Source organism: Marmota flaviventris, chromosome 17 (genome assembly GCF_047511675.1).
Source record: "Marmota flaviventris isolate mMarFla1 chromosome 17, mMarFla1.hap1, whole genome shotgun sequence".
In the NCBI taxonomy this organism is placed as follows: Eukaryota; Metazoa; Chordata; class Mammalia; order Rodentia; family Sciuridae; genus Marmota; species Marmota flaviventris.
In genome coordinates, this window is record NC_092514.1 from 22,816,197 (window position 1) to 22,834,380 (window position 18,184).

General features: G+C 36.1%; 1 protein-coding gene across 1 annotated transcript in view; it reads left to right on the top strand.

The window, feature by feature from the left end:
- The first annotated feature begins 3,950 nt into the window (after positions 1-3,950).
- The window catches only part of LOC114101700 (myosin-8), a 29,149-nt gene continuing 14,915 nt past the window's right edge, over positions 3,951-18,184 (top strand). The window contains exons 1-16 of the mRNA XM_027946800.2: positions 3,951-4,160; positions 5,011-5,154; positions 5,342-5,498; positions 8,628-8,655; positions 8,758-8,866; positions 8,966-9,058; positions 9,184-9,247; positions 9,915-10,013; positions 10,100-10,203; positions 10,382-10,520; positions 11,695-11,813; positions 11,902-12,051; positions 13,282-13,452; positions 14,626-14,935; positions 15,048-15,115; positions 18,046-18,133. Coding sequence (XP_027802601.1) covers positions 3,951-4,160; positions 5,011-5,154; positions 5,342-5,498; positions 8,628-8,655; positions 8,758-8,866; positions 8,966-9,058; positions 9,184-9,247; positions 9,915-10,013; positions 10,100-10,203; positions 10,382-10,520; positions 11,695-11,813; positions 11,902-12,051; positions 13,282-13,452; positions 14,626-14,935; positions 15,048-15,115; positions 18,046-18,133 — 2,053 coding nt within the window. The remainder of the gene's footprint in view (positions 4,161-5,010; positions 5,155-5,341; positions 5,499-8,627; positions 8,656-8,757; positions 8,867-8,965; positions 9,059-9,183; positions 9,248-9,914; positions 10,014-10,099; positions 10,204-10,381; positions 10,521-11,694; positions 11,814-11,901; positions 12,052-13,281; positions 13,453-14,625; positions 14,936-15,047; positions 15,116-18,045; positions 18,134-18,184) is intronic.

Below are 18,184 nucleotides of genomic sequence, written 5' to 3' on the forward strand. Positions count from 1 at the left end.
TACTATATTACTACATTAATATGTTAGTAACATGTTCATACTAATCTACATTTTCCTAAATTCCACAAATAAATAAAAGAAGAAAAAAATAACACATAAGTTAGAAGGAAAAAAAAACAAAATTGTGATTATCTATATATAATATATTGAAATTTCAAGAGAATCAAATAAATTACGACAAGTGACAAAAGAGTTTCGTAAGGGGACCATATAAGATGACACAGAAAAATCAGTAACTTTCTGAAATGTCATGTATCTTGTTAGGGATTGTTTGTGTGTGACAGAAAATCTGAATAAACAGTGTCTAAAAACAAATTAATGGAAGCCAGGCACAGTGATGTACACCAGTAACTCTGGCAACTTGGAAAGCTGAGGCAGAGGAACATAAGTTGGAGGCTGACCTGAGAAACTAAGTGAGACCCTGTCTCAAAAATAAAAAAGTCTGCAGATGTAGCTTATGATAAGTGTGCCTCTAGGTTCAATCTCAAGTACCAGAAAAAAAAAAAATCATATTGTCAAGGAGGCTTTCCCTAACTCAAAGACTGCAGGTCATACATAAATTTTATATATTCTCAATCAACCTAATGATTTTAAGAAAATATTGATATTTTTAACCAAGTGTGTATGTGATTGGTTTCTGGATTCCAAATTTTGTACCATATTTCCGTGTCAATAGCACATGGGATTTGATGTCTAATAGGGCAAATTTTCTCTCATTATTCATCTACTTCAAAGTCATCCTGACAATTCCTACAGTCTACTATATGAGTTTTAAAATTAGTTTCTTAGAATATGTGGGAAATTCTATTGGGATTTCAATTTTGATTAATTTAGTAGGTTGATTTGATAAGAATAGATGCTTTTACAATAGTGAGTCTTTGGATCCATAAGTTTGATATATTTTTTGTTTATTTTAAATCTTCAATTTTTTTTCCTTCATTTTCCCCTCAGTTTTCTGAATATAGGGATTCTACACAGAATTTTTACAAGTAATATCAAAATAATACATACATAAATGTACAAAAAAGATCTGGAATATTACAAACCAAACTGATATTGGTAGCTACCTCTGAAGAGAAGTTCTGCATGAACCCCTATGAGCTCATGAAAGGAGAATTTTAGCCTAATGTATAAGGCTTTAAGTTTTACACAATTAAAATGTAAGAGGTCACACAACTGCCTATATTTATCAAAACTCGTAGAACTGCAATTATTCTGCATTCCATCAATTATGGGAGTTACATGAATCAACATATAGGTTAAAAAAAACTCATAGAACCACTCAACAAAATAAGTAAATTTTATTGAAAAGTTTAAAATTTTTAAATCTGTAAGCAATTATATAACTGTCACTTAAAATAGGTAAGTTAGGATGTACATAAATTATACCTCAATATTCATGACCTTAAAAGAGTTTAATTTAAAAAGAACAACCATAACTTGTTTAAAGAATAAAGATAAAATTACATTAGTGGTATGAAAATTACCTATGATATATTAATTTTTAAAGCAGATACAAGATATGCATACTATGTATGTGTGTACAATAAGATCTCACTAATAAATCTGAATCATATCTCTCCATACTGGGATTATGAACATTCTTTTCTCTTACCTGTATTTTTTTTTCCTATTGTGCACACATTAATTTCTAATAATAATTTTCTTCAGTGTTAGCTGGTTGGGCACTGGCTCAATTGTGGAGACTCAGCAAAGAATCTCCTCTCAGTCTGGCTTTCCTGCCTGAGCCCAAACTCCAAGGGTGAGCCTTGGCAATGGCCCAAGGGAATGCAGTGGGGGTTCCCGTGAGAACAAATGAAAAACACTGAAGGCCCTGACAGCAGTGTGCCTCTGGTATCTGATCATTTGGTTACAGGCATGCATGAAAGAGTTTGCCAAACTGAATATAGCTCTTAAGAACTGACTTTGAGGTCTCATAAGGCACTGTCAAAGATTTCCTTCTCAACACACTAGAAAGCATTCTCTGCCACCAGATTGGTCCCTGTCAAATTATTTATAGGCAATTGGTTCACATACTCAAAATGGTATGAATACTTCTAATTATATCCAAACATGCCAAATGTCACTACAAACTATGCTGAGGGTTCATGTTGCCAAATGTGTTGCCTTAACAAAGAGGAGGTAGTTGCAGCATCAGCACAGTAGTTCCTATATAAACAGGATTGGCCCTTGAGCCTTATCTCCACCAAGAACTCAGAGGTAAGTGATGGGGTCTTGGGAACCCAAGGACCCCTAAAAGAAGAAAGAAGTGAGCCTGCGGCTATCTCTGAGCATGAAACTCTTCCTCCCAACTTTAATTTTTCTTTTCATAGAGCCAGGCTTTTGGACAGGGAAATTTTAATTCTGTAACTGTATTACTGAAATTGTAGAGAGTCACTAATTAGAAACTTCTTGTTTTATAGTGTGGGACACTTCTGACCCTGCATTTTCTTCTGGAATTCCAGAGGTAAGGTTTGGATTGATTTAATCATTGGTGATAGAGAGGATTTATTTAGTCTAAGGAAACTTTGAACAATTCTTAATTATACACCAATTCCATGTTTTTACAGTTATAGCAATATAAATACTTGCAAGTGACTACTTCTAAATGCTGGAGAATCTTTTTTTATTTCTTTTTTCAAAATGTCTTATCTTTAGAGATTACTATTCTCAATTGAGTTCCAGGGTTAAAAGACCGTTTAGGACAGAATGAGTTTTGTTTTTTTTTTTTCATTTGCCACTATGTAATTTTAATCAAATAGAAACATTTAGTAATCATGTACAGTAATAATAAGAATTTTTAATTATAAATATGCAAAGAACTCTCTAATTCAAATGCTGTTCTTTTAATCCTTATGCATATAGGTATTAGAGCAGAATATCCAGAATGAGTTTTGACAGTGAGTTCTCAGTGGTTCTTAAAACCATCCAGGGCAATAGAGTATCCCACACCAATCTCCCTACTGCAAAGCACTGAACACTTAGACATTTTACAAACATTTTTTAAACACCCTAGAAAAATTCTTACCAAAAAAAAAAAATGAACGCAAACATTGTTAAAACAATATTTTAGCTATTTTTGATTATTCACTGTTGTTGTTAGAAATATTATTGTTCTTTTAAAAAGTTGCAAGTCTTTAAATGAATAAAGAACCTCATGGAATTTATATGGGAAGAGGGCCTCTATGATGAAGCTCTCATTTCTTGTGGTTAGATCTGTAACTGACAGATGAAATCTCTCATGGCATAAGGAGAGTGTCAGAAGAGATTTAGGAATTAGAACAATGCTAAGTCTCTTGGTAACAAGCCAAATAATGAAAAAAATCCAGAGAACAAGGATTTATTTAGATTCTCTTAACAAACCACTAAGAGACATAACACCAAAAAGCAACATAAAGAAGAGGTTAATGTTAATTATTTGAATCATAAGAGAAAAATGACTATCTGAAAGACAAAGATATTTTTGATAGCTTTGAAAATATCCTTAATTTGCATAAGATAAACTTTCTTTCCCTACTATGTGGTTGTCCTAACATATGGCCGATGCAAACATTATGCAGAAGGAGAAATGAGGATTCAACAATGACAGATCCTATCCATCACTGGTTTTAGCTACAGAGATTGTTAAAGCTTAGAAATAAAAACGTGAGGATTCCATTCTAACTCAATTGTAGGTACTCCACGTGATGATCAAGGTATATAATCTGGAAAGGAAACTTACAAATTGTAAAAATGAAGTGTCAAATTACAGTCTCATTCCAAACTAGTCCTTTAGATTGTGTTAGAACACCAGTCGATGTTAAGATTGGAAGATTAGTCACAGCAGCAGCTAAACTCAACACTTTGTTCATTTCCCAGCCTAACTTACCTTTATGATTTCTGCTTTCCCTTTCTACCTTTCTTGTTTTTTTTCCCCCTGCACAGAATCCTCTGCTACATAAACTGCAGCCATGAGCTCGGGTTCAGACGCCGAGATGGCTGTTTTTGGTGAAGCCGCTCCCTACCTTCGAAAATCAGAAAGAGAGCGGATTGAGGCCCAAAACAAGCCTTTTGATGCTAAAACATCTGTCTTTGTGGCGGAGCCCAAGGAATCCTATGTAAAGAGTGTCATACAAAGCAAGGAAGGAGGGAAAGTAACTGTCAAGACTGAAAGTGGAGCAGTAAGTAAAAGCATAAGGAGAAAATAATCCCCATTTAATTTCTCTTTATCTCCTATTGCTGGAAATCTCCAAGCCTGTTGCTAATACAAACACACTTCTAGTTAGCAGGTAGACATCAGATTTAAAAGGCAAAAGAATTCACAGCAGTAACTGCATGTCTTCCTTTCCAACTTCATATAGGACTTTAACCCATTAATACAAACCATTTCTCTTCGATTCCCAACTTCCCAGTCTGAATCTCCCAATTAGGAAAGTAAAAAATAGCTTCTCTGACCACAAGAATTCTTCAGTTACTTATTTAGTTCAATAATGTATTAATATCTCCTTTACTTCAAAAAGAAAAAAAAGCAGTTGTTTTATAATGAATAGTAAGAAAAAGAATAAAAAGATATAAATTGATAGATAAATCTGGATAGGAAAAAGATAGTGGGAAGAAAGAAAATCTTTTAAAAAATGGATAGTGCCACAATGAACATGCATGCAGGTAATCTCTTTGATACATTGATTTCATTTCCTTTAGATATATATCCTGGAGTGAGATAGCAGGATCATGGGGCAATGAGCGGGTAGAAAAAGGGTGATTGGATTTGATCGATGCATGCTGTAATGTATGTATGAAAATATCACAGTGTATCCACTGATATGTACAATTAGTATATATTAATTTTTAAAATGGTAGTATCCTAACTTATCATAAGAAACATTTTCTTGGCATTAAACTCTAAATAAATATGTTTATATGCCTTTAAAGAATATAAAATAATATAACAAAAAGTATGTGTGATTAGTTTTATATCATAAACCCTATCTCCAACCATTAATTCTAACTCGTCTCCTGTTTCCTTACCAGACTCTAACTGTCAGGGAAGATCAAGTCTTCCCCATGAACCCTCCGAAATATGACAAAATTGAGGACATGGCTATGATGACCCACCTAAATGAGCCCGGAGTACTATATAACCTCAAAGAGCGCTATGCAGCCTGGATGATCTATGTAAGTGTCCTTCAACATCTCTTTTTAGTCCATTTATTTTTCTGAAACAAGAGACAGGAGCTAGGGATATAACTCAGTGGTAGAGAACTTGTTTGGCATGTGCAAGGCCCTAGGTTGAACTTCCAGCACTACCAAAAAATAAAAATAAAAAAGCAAGATACATATTTTGAACTATCTGATTTTCTAGACCTACTCAGGCCTCTTCTGTGTCACTGTCAATCCCTACAAGTGGCTGCCAGTGTATAACCCTGAGGTGGTGGCTGCCTACAGAGGCAAAAAGCGCCAGGAGGCCCCACCCCACATCTTCTCCATCTCGGACAACGCCTATCAGTTCATGCTGACTGGTGAGTAAAGCGTGTATAAATAGACTCTACAATGAACAAACAGACTGCATCCTAGTCTTATTATAATAATGTATTCCAGCCACTTGGGACTTCACTGTTTCCAAAGAACTTTCACAGTCATTATGTCATATTTCTTCCCAGGTGAAACTCGCTGAATTCATTGTCCTGCCAAGCTAATACAGCTAGTAAATGGCAACCTATTTAATTCAAGTAGAAGACTTCTGTAAAAATAGTTATTACTGTCCAAATTTTTTTAAACTTTCTGATTTGGGTACAAAAGAGTTTAAATAAAAATTTTTTAAAAGAATCTACATTCACAGTCATGGAGGAAAAGACTTCTCAGCCACAGCTGGAGGATTTTGTGAGTTTTTATCTTTATTTTCAAATGGCACAGTTAATTCTGCCAGCCTCTTTGGTGAGTGAATGAGGCATCTATTCACAGAAATGTATTGCCAGCCTCTCTGGCACTACTAGAACATGAATAAAGAAAGATCTGTGACTCTCCTCCCAAAGATTGTGAAGGGCTTTCCTACCAGAATGGAAGGGGAAAAAAATCTACTTTCACTTTGGGGAAAAAAAAAAAATCTCTTTTCTTTGAAACATTTTTTTAAAAAACTGTATGAAAGTCTGTTATTCCTGCCTTATCAGAGCATAAACAAGCAGCTTAGATTCACATTAGAGGCCCAAATGTAGGATTAAAACCTTTTATCTTCACATACCAAATGTTTTGCCTCTGGAAATATTCTAAATTCTCTAGTTTCCTGTTCTTCCATGGAATTTTGGAAACTGAGGGGCTTTTTTTTTTTCTTTCATTTTTCTTTCTTTTTTATTTTTTCATTTTTCTTTCTTTCTTTTCTTTCTTTTTTTGTTCATTTCGTTGCACTTTCTTTTAAATTGTCTTTTATAGAGGGAGAGAGAAGAAAAAAAAGGATAAAATAGGAATATCCTATTATGAATTATTCAGGAGTTCTACAAGGATTCTGTGCCAGCAAACTGCTCTTTGGTTGTCTACAGAAGCTAGCTACCTCCCAAAATTTATCCAAATGCTAGCTTATGTCAGAGATTTTAATACTCAGCAGCTGCATTTACAAAATCATGGAAGCTATGTACATCACCCCTACTAATTCCCCAGGCTTTGGGGCTACTCCAAACCCAAGGTCACCTATAGGTGACCTTTGTTTAAAATCATGCACAACTGTGGCATTCAACCTAGTTAATATTATTTTAGCACTGCCAACAGACACCAGAATGTTGTTATCTATTTTCCACTATGTGCAATAGTATCTTCCATTATTTTGCTTATAGTAAAAATAAAATCATCTGAATATGATCCAAATCTGCATTCTATTTCCCTGAATAGAACTTTAAAGTTCTTTAAAGCTTATGTCTATATCTATATCTAGAAATGAATACAATGTTAAAAGGAAAATAAGTAAGTAAACTCCAAAATTCACAATTCCAGATCTCTTCTTATTTAGTATTATCAGCAATCAAATTAGTGACATCAAAGACTGGAAGGAGACCAGGTAGCAGAAAAATATGTGAACTGGAAATCAAAAACATGAATATATTTGAGTTTAACTAGCTTGTAATTAATATTAGAAAAGTCACTTTTTCCTCTTTATGTCTCAGACTATTAAGACTTTACCTAAACAATTTCTATGGTTTCTTATGATCTCAAATTTGTATAATTCTTTTTAATGAATTTACCAAAAAATTATATGATGCTTGAGGTTTTCTTTTTTATTAATAATAAATTTATTTATTTTAATTAGGTATATATGACAGCAAAATGCATTGATTCACTGTATACAATTACAGCATAACTTTTCATTTCTCTGGTTGTACACAATGTAGCATGGCACCTTATGTGCAGTCATACATGGACCTAGGGTAATGATGTCCATGTTATTCCACCATCTTTGCCTGAGGTTTTCTTTAAAATAATTCAGCGAGTTTGGTATGGGGTTGAGATGATATAAAACTGGCTGGTTAAACTGAAAATTTTATGCTATGTATATTTTACCACAATAAAAAAATTTAAAATTGTTGTATCTATAAGATGCTCATACAGGGACTCAGTACATTATTGTGTCCACTTTTGTGTACATTTAAATTTTTCTGAAACAAAATTGTTAAAAATTAGTAAAATGTGTACCTCTGTGCATAATATTTTTCTATTATAATATGGCTACTATTAAAAAAACAGAAAATAACAAATGCTGACAAGGGTATAGAGAATTTAGAATCCTTGTGCACTGTTGATAGGAATGTAAAAATGGCACAGTTACTGTGGAAAACAGGTGGTCTCTCAACCAATTAAAAATATAATTATAGTATGATCCAGCATCCATTTCTGGATATGTACCCAGAAGAACTGCAGCAGGATCTCCAAGAAATATTAGTACATCCATGAGCACCATTCACAATAGCTAAAATGTAGGAATAATTCAAAAATCCATTAACATATTAAGAGATAGGCAAAATATGTTATATTCATATAATGATATATTATTCTGTCTTAAAAAAAAAGGAAAATTCTGATCTGTGCTATATGGATGAACCTTGAGGAAGTCATGCTAAGTAAAATAAGTCAGTCACAAATAAAGACAAATACTATTTTACTTCACTTATACTATAAATATAAGGTATTTATAGTAGTAAATTCAGAGAGACAGGAAGTCGAATGGGGTTGCCAGGAGCTAGAGGAAGAGGGAAATGAGGAGTTAGGGTTTAATGGTTATGGTATGTCAGTTTTACAAGATGAAAGAGTTCTGGAAATAAAAGGTAGTAATGATTACAAAACATTATGAATGTACTTAATATCAATGAACTGTACATTCACATGTTGTTAAAATGGAAATTTTATGCTATGTGTATTTTACCACAATAAAAAATACAAAAAAAAAAAAGAAAGAAAAAGAAATGCATGATTCTTTTACCTCTAATTTTCACAAACTTTACACCAAGCATCAATTGGCTATTTGGAGGGCTAGACACAAAGCCAAAATCCTAAACAAAATCTTCAACAAGTTAAAAAGAACAAGCTTTGTCTGAGCTGAATCGATTTAATTATCTTCCTATTGAATGCACTTTTGTTTTAACTGATGATCTTGATTTCTTTCACAGATCGTGAAAATCAGTCAATCCTGATCACGTATGTGATTTTCTTCTTCTTCTTCTTCTCTGATTTGCAGTGATTGTCTTAGATGTTGGCAATGTGGGTCATAGTTCTGATCTCTTCTGATTTGTTTGACAGTGGAGAATCTGGTGCAGGGAAGACTGTGAACACCAAGCGTGTCATCCAGTACTTTGCAACAATTGCAGTTACTGGAGAGAAGAAGAAGGAAGAATCTGGCAAAAACCAGGTGCGCCTGACTGCCATGGTCAGAATCCAGGCTCTAATTAGGGGTCTTAGGTACTGAATTCTTGAGCCCCAGATGTAAGAACTGCTCTCTCCTTTGCAGGGGACTCTGGAAGATCAAATCATCAGCGCCAACCCTCTACTAGAGGCCTTTGGCAATGCCAAGACCGTGAGGAATGATAACTCCTCTCGCTTTGTAAGTCTCTTGTTCATGAAGCTCTTCTCCATCTTCAAGTGTCGAGTAGCCATGTCTGAATTATTATTTCAGTTTCATCTCTCTGTATGCTTTGATTTTTTAATACTAATCTTTATCTTTTCAAGGGTAAATTCATTAGAATCCACTTTGGTACTACAGGGAAGCTGGCATCAGCTGATATTGAAACATGTGAGTAACAGGACTTCTGACAATCCAAACAGAGATACAAGTAATTTCATTTCCAGGGTTATTTTGCAATACTTACTGTGCATGAAGCCTATAAAACAGTGGCCTGCTGCCTTGTTGCTTGTGAGCTCATGCCAGAGTTCCCCCAAATTCACTGTACACTCCCCTTATCTCAGTCTGAGATTGATGGTCCTATAGCACAACCTAGAGAATATCTGCTTCAGAAGCAGCTATGATTTTTTTCCCAAAACAAATACTAGGACTACCTATGGGTTCCTATGAGTTACCTGTGAGGTTGCAATATAACTTTACTCAATAAATTTTGCTCTTGATCTGAACTTTGATGTGTCCAAGGTAGCCCCTCACCATGGACTGAATCTGACATCATCCAAGGAAGGATGAGATATTAGATATTAACTAAAATAGAGTTCACATATCCTCCATATGAAGCTGTTTTTGTTCCAGAGCAGGTATGCTTCGATTTCTGCTATTAGATGACAAGAAGCATAGGAAATGTCATATGCCTATGTACAACTGCAGGATGGTCATCCAGGTGCAATCTCAGTGAAGCCAAATGTAGTGCCCTCAATTTTGACTAAAGACACTGAGGTTCATTTAATTTGTTAAAAGAAATGATATTTTTTTTCTAGTTGTCTTTCTCTCTTTCTAGATCTTCTGGAAAAGTCTAGAGTTACTTTCCAGCTGAAGGCAGAAAGAAGCTACCATATTTTTTATCAGATCACTTCCAATAAGAAGCCAGATTTAATCGGTAAGAAAGAACCTAAATTCATAGATGTTAATATTTTATAAAAAATTTCTAATATAAAACATAAACTCTGAATTCTGTGTACCCAGAAATGCTCCTGATCACCACCAACCCATATGACTATGCCTTCGTCAGTCAGGGAGAGATCACTGTCCCCAGCATTGATGACCAAGAAGAGTTGATGGCCACTGATGTAAGTCAGTCTCTCTCTCTCTCCGCCCCCCCCCTCCTTTTTTCTCTCTCTCTCACACACACACATACATGATTTTTAAAAATCCATGTATGGTAATGATGATAGCAATGTACCATAAATTTTCATAAATATGTAGTGTCTTCTTCCCTAACTTTTGTGCCCTTATCTTTTCTGGTAGAGTGCCATTGACATCCTGGGTTTCACTCCTGAAGAGAAAGTATCCATCTATAAACTCACAGGGGCCGTGATGCATTATGGGAACATGAAGTTCAAGCAAAAACAACGTGAGGAGCAAGCTGAACCAGATGGCACTGAAGGTACCAAATGAACCTTCATCAGGGTTTAAATCAAGAGAATATAGCAACAACAACAAAAAAAAATTAAACCCTATCCTACACTCATCTCTCCTTTATGGCAGGACTTCTAAAGGGAACAAACACATTTATACACTCCGCATGCTTTCCTCATCACTCACTTTCCTCTCTCCATCTCTCCTTCATTTCTATCCAGCCCAAATAAGATCCAATATCCACTCACAAGCCTAACCTAGGGCCAGATAATTGGACATAAAATACAATGAACTAGTACTCCTGCTTTGCCTCAGCAATGGTGGGTCATTATATTAGATAATTTTGCATACTGGTCTATTTTATCATTATCTGGACAAGACTAGGAGCTGGCAATAGAGGATCTGCCCAAATACTGGATAAGGGGTGAAGAATGCCCCTAGGGACATATGCATGTATATGTGAGTTGTGTACATATAAACCTGTTGGCAATATCAGCAGCACATAAGATTAAAAAAAAGGATTTGAGAAAAAAAAATCATGTACTCTGCATATGACTAGGATATGCAATGTAATGGATATACAACACAAAGCTAGTTATCTGCTCTTTAAAGCCATTCCTGACCACCAAAGTTTAACATTTGTTCTTCCCTCCTCTAAACTTTCTAGAAGTTACTTTTGAACATGACATGTGTCATTACATTATAGTCACTAAAATTTTAGTCAGAATCATCCATTTTAATTTAATCCCCACATTTTCAGATAAAGAAATCAAACCAGTAAGGTTAAATCCAGAATGGCAAAACTAAGATAAAAATCCAAATATTCTGATTTTTACTCCTCCCTACTATTGAGTATTAAGGTTTATTTATCTTATCTTTTCAACTATATCTAAAATGTCTTAAAAGCAGAGACTATGAATTTTACCTTACATAAAATATTACAATAAACACTAGACACATGTTTACTTTTAATGAAAAACTTCTCAGAATCTACTTGGAAAAATCACTAAAGGTCAGTATACATGATCAACCTTTCAGAGGCAATTACATGTCCTGATGTACAGAGAATCTTATTTGACCTTCTATAGAATTAATTAAAGCTTTTTATTTAAATAATAAGAAAACTGGACTGGAAGAAAATGGAAAGATTAAGTTAAAAAGGATGTGCATCATTAAACAGTCCCTGATTTGTGTGTCTGCAGTTGCTGACAAAGCAGCCTATCTCCAGAATCTGAACTCCGCAGACCTGCTTAAAGCCCTCTGCTACCCCAGGGTCAAGGTTGGCAATGAGTATGTTACCAAAGGTCAGACTGTGCAGCAGGTAAGCACACAACTTCAATGAATCACACCCATCCCAGGCCTCCATGTCATGTTTTTAATAATATTAACAAACATTACTGTTTATGAAGGTGTACAATGCAGTGGGTGCTCTGGCTAAAGCTGTCTATGAGAAGATGTTCCTGTGGATGGTCACCCGTATCAATCAGCAGTTGGACACCAAGCAGCCCAGGCAGTACTTCATTGGGGTCTTGGACATTGCTGGCTTTGAGATCTTTGATGTGAGTTATCTTAATATTAATACTAAGTGAGGGGGAGGCAATTATGGGATTTGATATACTAGATATTTTCATTATTCACTTACATTTACAGTGTCCACACAGTTTGTTCCAATGATGCACCTAGAACAAGACTTATCTCCAAAATATCCAGGCAGTAATAGAATGCAATAATACTAATAACTAACTTTTATTGAGCAGTCAGTGTATTTCTGGCACTATACTAGGGATTTCAAAAGGTTACTTCATTTAATCTTCAAAACAACCCATGAAGGAGAAGTTAACATTGCCTTTAGTTACATACAAAGAAGTTGAGATTCAGGGAAGTCAAAACAATAGCAAAAGATCTAACAGACCTTCAAGACAAAGCCACATCACGAACCCAGATCTGCAGCATTTGAGCCACATGCAGGCATCTTTCACGGAGGAGAAAAGGTAGAAAGACGTCCAGACATAAATGATAGTCTTTCCTTGTCCAAGTTCATCTTATACAAATGATTTAACGTCCAGGAGGATTTTTTAAATGTTTGATGTAGAGATAATAGCCTATTAATTTCACTTTATGCATCAATTTAAGATAAGATTTCCTAGCTGGGTGCTGTGGCTCATGCCTATAATCCCAGTGGCTTGGAAGGCTGAGGCAGGAGGATCATGAGTTCAAAGCCAGCCTCAACAACTTAGTGAGGCCCTAAGCAACTCAACAAGACCCTGTTTCTAAATAAAATAAAATAAAAGGCTAGGGATATGGCTCAGTGGTTAAGCACCCCTGGTTTCAATCCCTAGTACCAAAAAAAAAAAAAAAAGGATAAGCTTTCCTTAATAACATGACAACCAAGGTGAAACATGAACTTTATTTTGAATTGTAGCATTGGGGCAGTTAAATAAGGGAGGTGTTCCAATAAGTTTCTTTCCTTTTTGCTCTTAAATCTGAACCACAGCATACAGGACCATGATTGCATTTTTAATGTACATTCTTGTCTGTGCAACCTTAAAGTGAAAAGATACCTTATAGTGTAATTGATACCTGGGCCCCTACAGAATGTCCAGAATTCATAAGAAAGACTCATGTCTATAATGATCATATTTTCCTGGAAATTTTGAAGGAAGAATAAGTACTTTAAATCGTATCTCATTATTCTATTACACATTGTTTCAGTAAAAGAAAATTTTCAGTAATGAATTTTACCACCATAAAAAACAGTTAACATTGGAAATCTCTTCTGTTTTGAGCAGTTCAACAGCCTGGAGCAGCTGTGCATCAACTTCACCAACGAGAAACTGCAACAGTTTTTCAACCACCACATGTTCGTGCTGGAGCAGGAGGAGTACAAGAAGGAAGGCATCGAGTGGACCTTCATTGACTTTGGGATGGACCTGGCTGCCTGCATTGAGCTCATTGAGAAGGTCTGTTTGGCTTCCAAGGAAAAGTCAGGCTGTGAGGATTACTTTCACATATGTCTTCAGTAATTCTAGAAAGTTATTACTGTAATCTCAAGTAATTTAAGATCTGAGTGAACTGGAAAATAACTATTTAGAAATAACTTCTTCTATGACTCTTACATTGGAAGGATGAAAGAGAGGTTAATTTTGTTCTACCCAGTTTTCCTTTTCCTTTCTTTTCTTTTTTTCTTTTCAGTACCGGAGATGGAACCCAGGGCCTCACCCATGCTAGGCAATCACTCTAATTCAGATTCATCTTCAACCCTTTTTATTTTACTTTGAGACAGGATCTCACTAAGTTGCTCAGGCTGGCCTCAAACTGTGATCCTCCTGCCTCAGCCACCTGAGTAGCTAGACAGCAGGCATGCACCACCATACCCAGTCAGTTTTATTCTAATACCAATACAAACACAATTTTAAAGCAGCACTGAAAATTCTACTTGAGGTCTGCTTCACCAGAAGAATCACCCTTATTAGATTAACTATCTCCATTACGATCCAATATGTCATTATAAAAGACTTCTCTAAACAAAAATGAATGCACAGGTGATACAGTTGGTGCTTTTATGAAAGCTAATTTGTTAAAGTCAAACTGCTCATGCTACTTCATAATGTGTTTTTTTAACTTTTTTTTTTTTTGTAGTTCTAGATGGACAGAATGCCTTTATTTATTTTTATGTGGTGCTAAGGATCGAACCCAGTGCCTCACACATGCTAGGCAAGAACTCTGCCACTGAGCTATAACCCCAGCCCCATAATCTATTTTTAAGGAGATAAATATACAACACTTTAAATAAAGTTTGGATTACTCATACAATTCCATTATTGTATATAGAGTCAACATCATTCTAAGTAAGTAGGTTCTTTCCATAGCAAAATAAAACTTTGACATTTATTTAATAGAAAAAGAAGTGTGATTATTCAAAGCATCTTTAAAAATCACCGCTAATTGCTCTGCTGACCTTTGGGATTTGTAGTCAGGTATTCTTTTAATTGAAAATAATGCTAGATTGAATGTGAGAAAAAAATACACACACACACATATTTAATTGAGGGACTCATAATTTTATAAAATAACAGATCTATATATTTTGAAAGAGAGGCGACTGATACCACTATTTACTCTTCTGAATCCAGCCACTGGGCATCTTCTCCATCCTGGAAGAGGAGTGCATGTTCCCCAAGGCAACAGACGCCTCCTTCAAGAACAAGCTGTATGACCAGCACCTGGGCAAGTCTGCCAACTTCCAGAAGCCCAAGGTAGTCAAAGGCAAGGCTGAGGCTCACTTCTCCCTGATCCATTATGCTGGCACTGTAGACTACAACATCACTGGCTGGCTGGACAAAAACAAGGACCCCCTGAATGACACTGTGGTTGGACTATACCAGAAGTCAGCAATGAAGACACTGGCCAGTCTCTTTTCCACATATGCTAGTGCTGAAGCAGGTACTTTCTATGTCCTTAATCTAAATTAAACCTGTATCCATAGAGTGTTCATATAACATTCTAGCCTTTGGGATTCTATTATAATTGATGGGTTTTCTTCTTTTTACCATAGATAGCGGAGCAAAGAAAGGTGCTAAGAAGAAGGGCTCTTCTTTCCAGACTGTGTCAGCTCTTTTCAGGGTAAAATGCTAATTTAAAATAAAAATATATATTCAGCTTCTATAAATTATTATAATTATAGGATTTAGAAAGGAATGGAATATTAATAGGAATCAATTCAAATATTTACTTTTGTCATTCCTACAGGAGTGGTTGCTTTATTCATTATTCCTTATTATGATTATCTAATGAATTCAGGAATGCCAAAATATTCTTAGAAGCTTTTTATTATATAATGACCTGATTTTTAAGGAAGCATAGCTGAACTTCATAGCTATTTTGTGAAGGTCATATTCCTATTTCCTAATGTTGCCCTTTGAGAATGTTTTTGAGTTTCTCTTTCAGAATGAGCCTGAATATACTCTTTTTAGAATATCCTTACACTATAACACATCTTTGTCCTCTGAAGTGCATTTAATTTTTTATATCAGCTGAAAAATCCTAGTGATTTAAATGAATAAGATAAAAAAATCTCTTGAAATTGAAAGAATAATAATTTCACTACAAATGTAATTTTCTTATGTCATTGAAGAAATGGTTCTTCCTAAGGGAAGTACATAATACATCTAGTCTAATGACTGCTTTATGAAATTTTGTGTGGCTAAGTCTCACTCCCTTCAAAACTAAAATGCAGATATGGCCTATAACCTCTGACTTAAACGGAAAATTTCTCTTGTTCTTTTCCTTTCTCACTACTGATTTGCATTAACTCACCAAATAGACTCAGTTTGTTAAATTGTTCTTATTATATGTTTTCAAGACTACAAACTCACATTACTTATTTCCATTTCCTAATGGTTAACTGAGATACAGAAAAATCTATCTTCTGTCTTCTTAAAGATTATGCCTAAGAAAGACTGATCAATATTTATATGTAAGATTTTTATGGCTGGATGAAACATCCTCTCCTGTCATAATCAATCACTGTATTTTTGGAATAACTATCCCATATGCTGCAGACCATGTTCTTGGGTACCCAAGATCAATCCACACAAGATTATAAAATCTCAAAATTTAGCCACCACACAGCTTGTAGATTCAAACAGCAACTCTTTATTCCCGAACTCACACCAGCCGTCTACAATCACGTTCTGGGGAAATCCACGTTCTCTGCCCAAATCCACCTTCTCTGCCCAAATCCACCTCCACTGGGCTTCTGTCTCCCAAATATACTGTCTGAATCCCGTGAGAACTCAAGGGGAACTCAGGCAGCAGGATACGCCCTATTCCCAGCAGGAATAATCTTAAACCTTAAACCTGGAACCTAAACTGGGAACGCCCTAAACACGATTATCTTAAAACCGGGAACACCCTAATCTGCCTTGGTCCTTGAGCAAGGTCACCTACATTCAATGTCGCTGCAACATGTCAGCAACATGGGGTACGCTGGCAAGGAAATTGTCATACCTACTTGGCTAATGGCTCCCAGCATCTCCCCCCTTCTGATTAATTAAACAACAAGCAATGTGGCTTAAGGACCGTGCCTGGTAGGTTGTCCAATTCAACATATGGTTCTTACCCGTCATCGGAAAACTGACCTTTAGGCGTCAGCCTCCTGTCTTAGGTTGATACCACTGCAATTGAATCATACCCGTCACTGACTACCGGTCCAGCATACAGCTATACTTGTGGATAGGTCTATGCACCAGTGGGGGGGTGAGGTTCTTAACCTCACTCCCCCACTGGCACCAAGGCCAAATTTGGGGGCCAACAGAGGTGAGGCAAAGAACCTCACCCCCCCACTGGTGCATAGACCTATCCACAAGTATAGCTGTATGCTGGACCGGTAGTCAGTGACGGGTATGATTCAATTGCAGTGGTATCAACCTAAGACAGGAGGCTGACGCCTAAAGGTCAGTTTTCCGATGACGGGTAAGAACCATATGTTGAATTGGACAACCTACCAGGCACGGTCCTTAAGCCACATTGCTTGTTGTTTAATTAATCAGAAGGGGGGAGATGCTGGGAGCCATTAGCCAAGTAGGTATGACAATTTCCTTGCCAGCGTACCCCATGTTGCTGACATGTTGCAGCGACATTGAATGTAGGTGACCTTGCTCAAGGACCAAGGCAGATTAGGGTGTTCCCGGTTTTAAGATAATCGTGTTTAGGGCGTTCCCAGTTTAGGTTCCAGGTTTAAGGTTTAAGATTATTCCTGCTGGGAATAGGGCGTATCCTGCTGCCTGAGTTCCCCTTGAGTTCTCACGGGATTCAGACAGTATATTTGGGAGACAGAAGCCCAGTGGAGGTGGATTTGGGCAGAGAAGGTGGATTTGGGCAGAGAACGTGGATTTCCCCAGAACGTGATTGTAGACGGCTGGTGTGAGTTCGGGAATAAAGAGTTGCTGTTTGAATCTACAAGCTGTGTGGTGGCTCGTGATTGTGTGCCCAGCCAGACTGCGGCAAAACTAAACAAAACTAGAAGTTAGAGGACCCTGGGAACAATGAACTCAAGGAAGGAATCGAAAAAGTTGAACAATTGTTAATCTAGGTTACCTCTGTAAACTGCTAGCAACTGTGAAAACTATTAGCACTGAAAGAGACAAAAGAGACCAAAGGATCATATCAACTATTTTCAGATGAAGCTCAGAGAGACAAAAGGGATTTTATAAAGTCAGGCAGCTCATTAGTGGCAGAGAAAGGCCACTAAGTCTTTTGTCTTCTGATTCCCAGTTGAGAACACTTCCTGTGTATCAAGGCTACTGACTTTGCAGTCTGTTTATCAAACAGATCCTAGATGTTATAAATTAATTCCTTAGAGGTCTACATTTCTTCCCAGCCCTCTGGCCTTCTGGCTACTTAGCAAAATAGAATCCTGAGACCTTCAAAATACTGAGCAATTGAAGCTCCATAAGCTTATGTCTATTAGTTAAGAGAGTATCATATAATTATTTTTTTTAAAAATCCAAAACAGAACTTTCTCATCAAGTCCCTTCTATTTGGTTTTCTAGGAAAATTTAAATAAACTGATGACCAATCTGAGGAGTACACACCCTCACTTTGTACGGTGTATCATTCCCAACGAAACCAAAACTCCTGGTAAGAAACAGAGCATGAAATAATCAAGCAGGAACAGGTTTGAAAATTCAA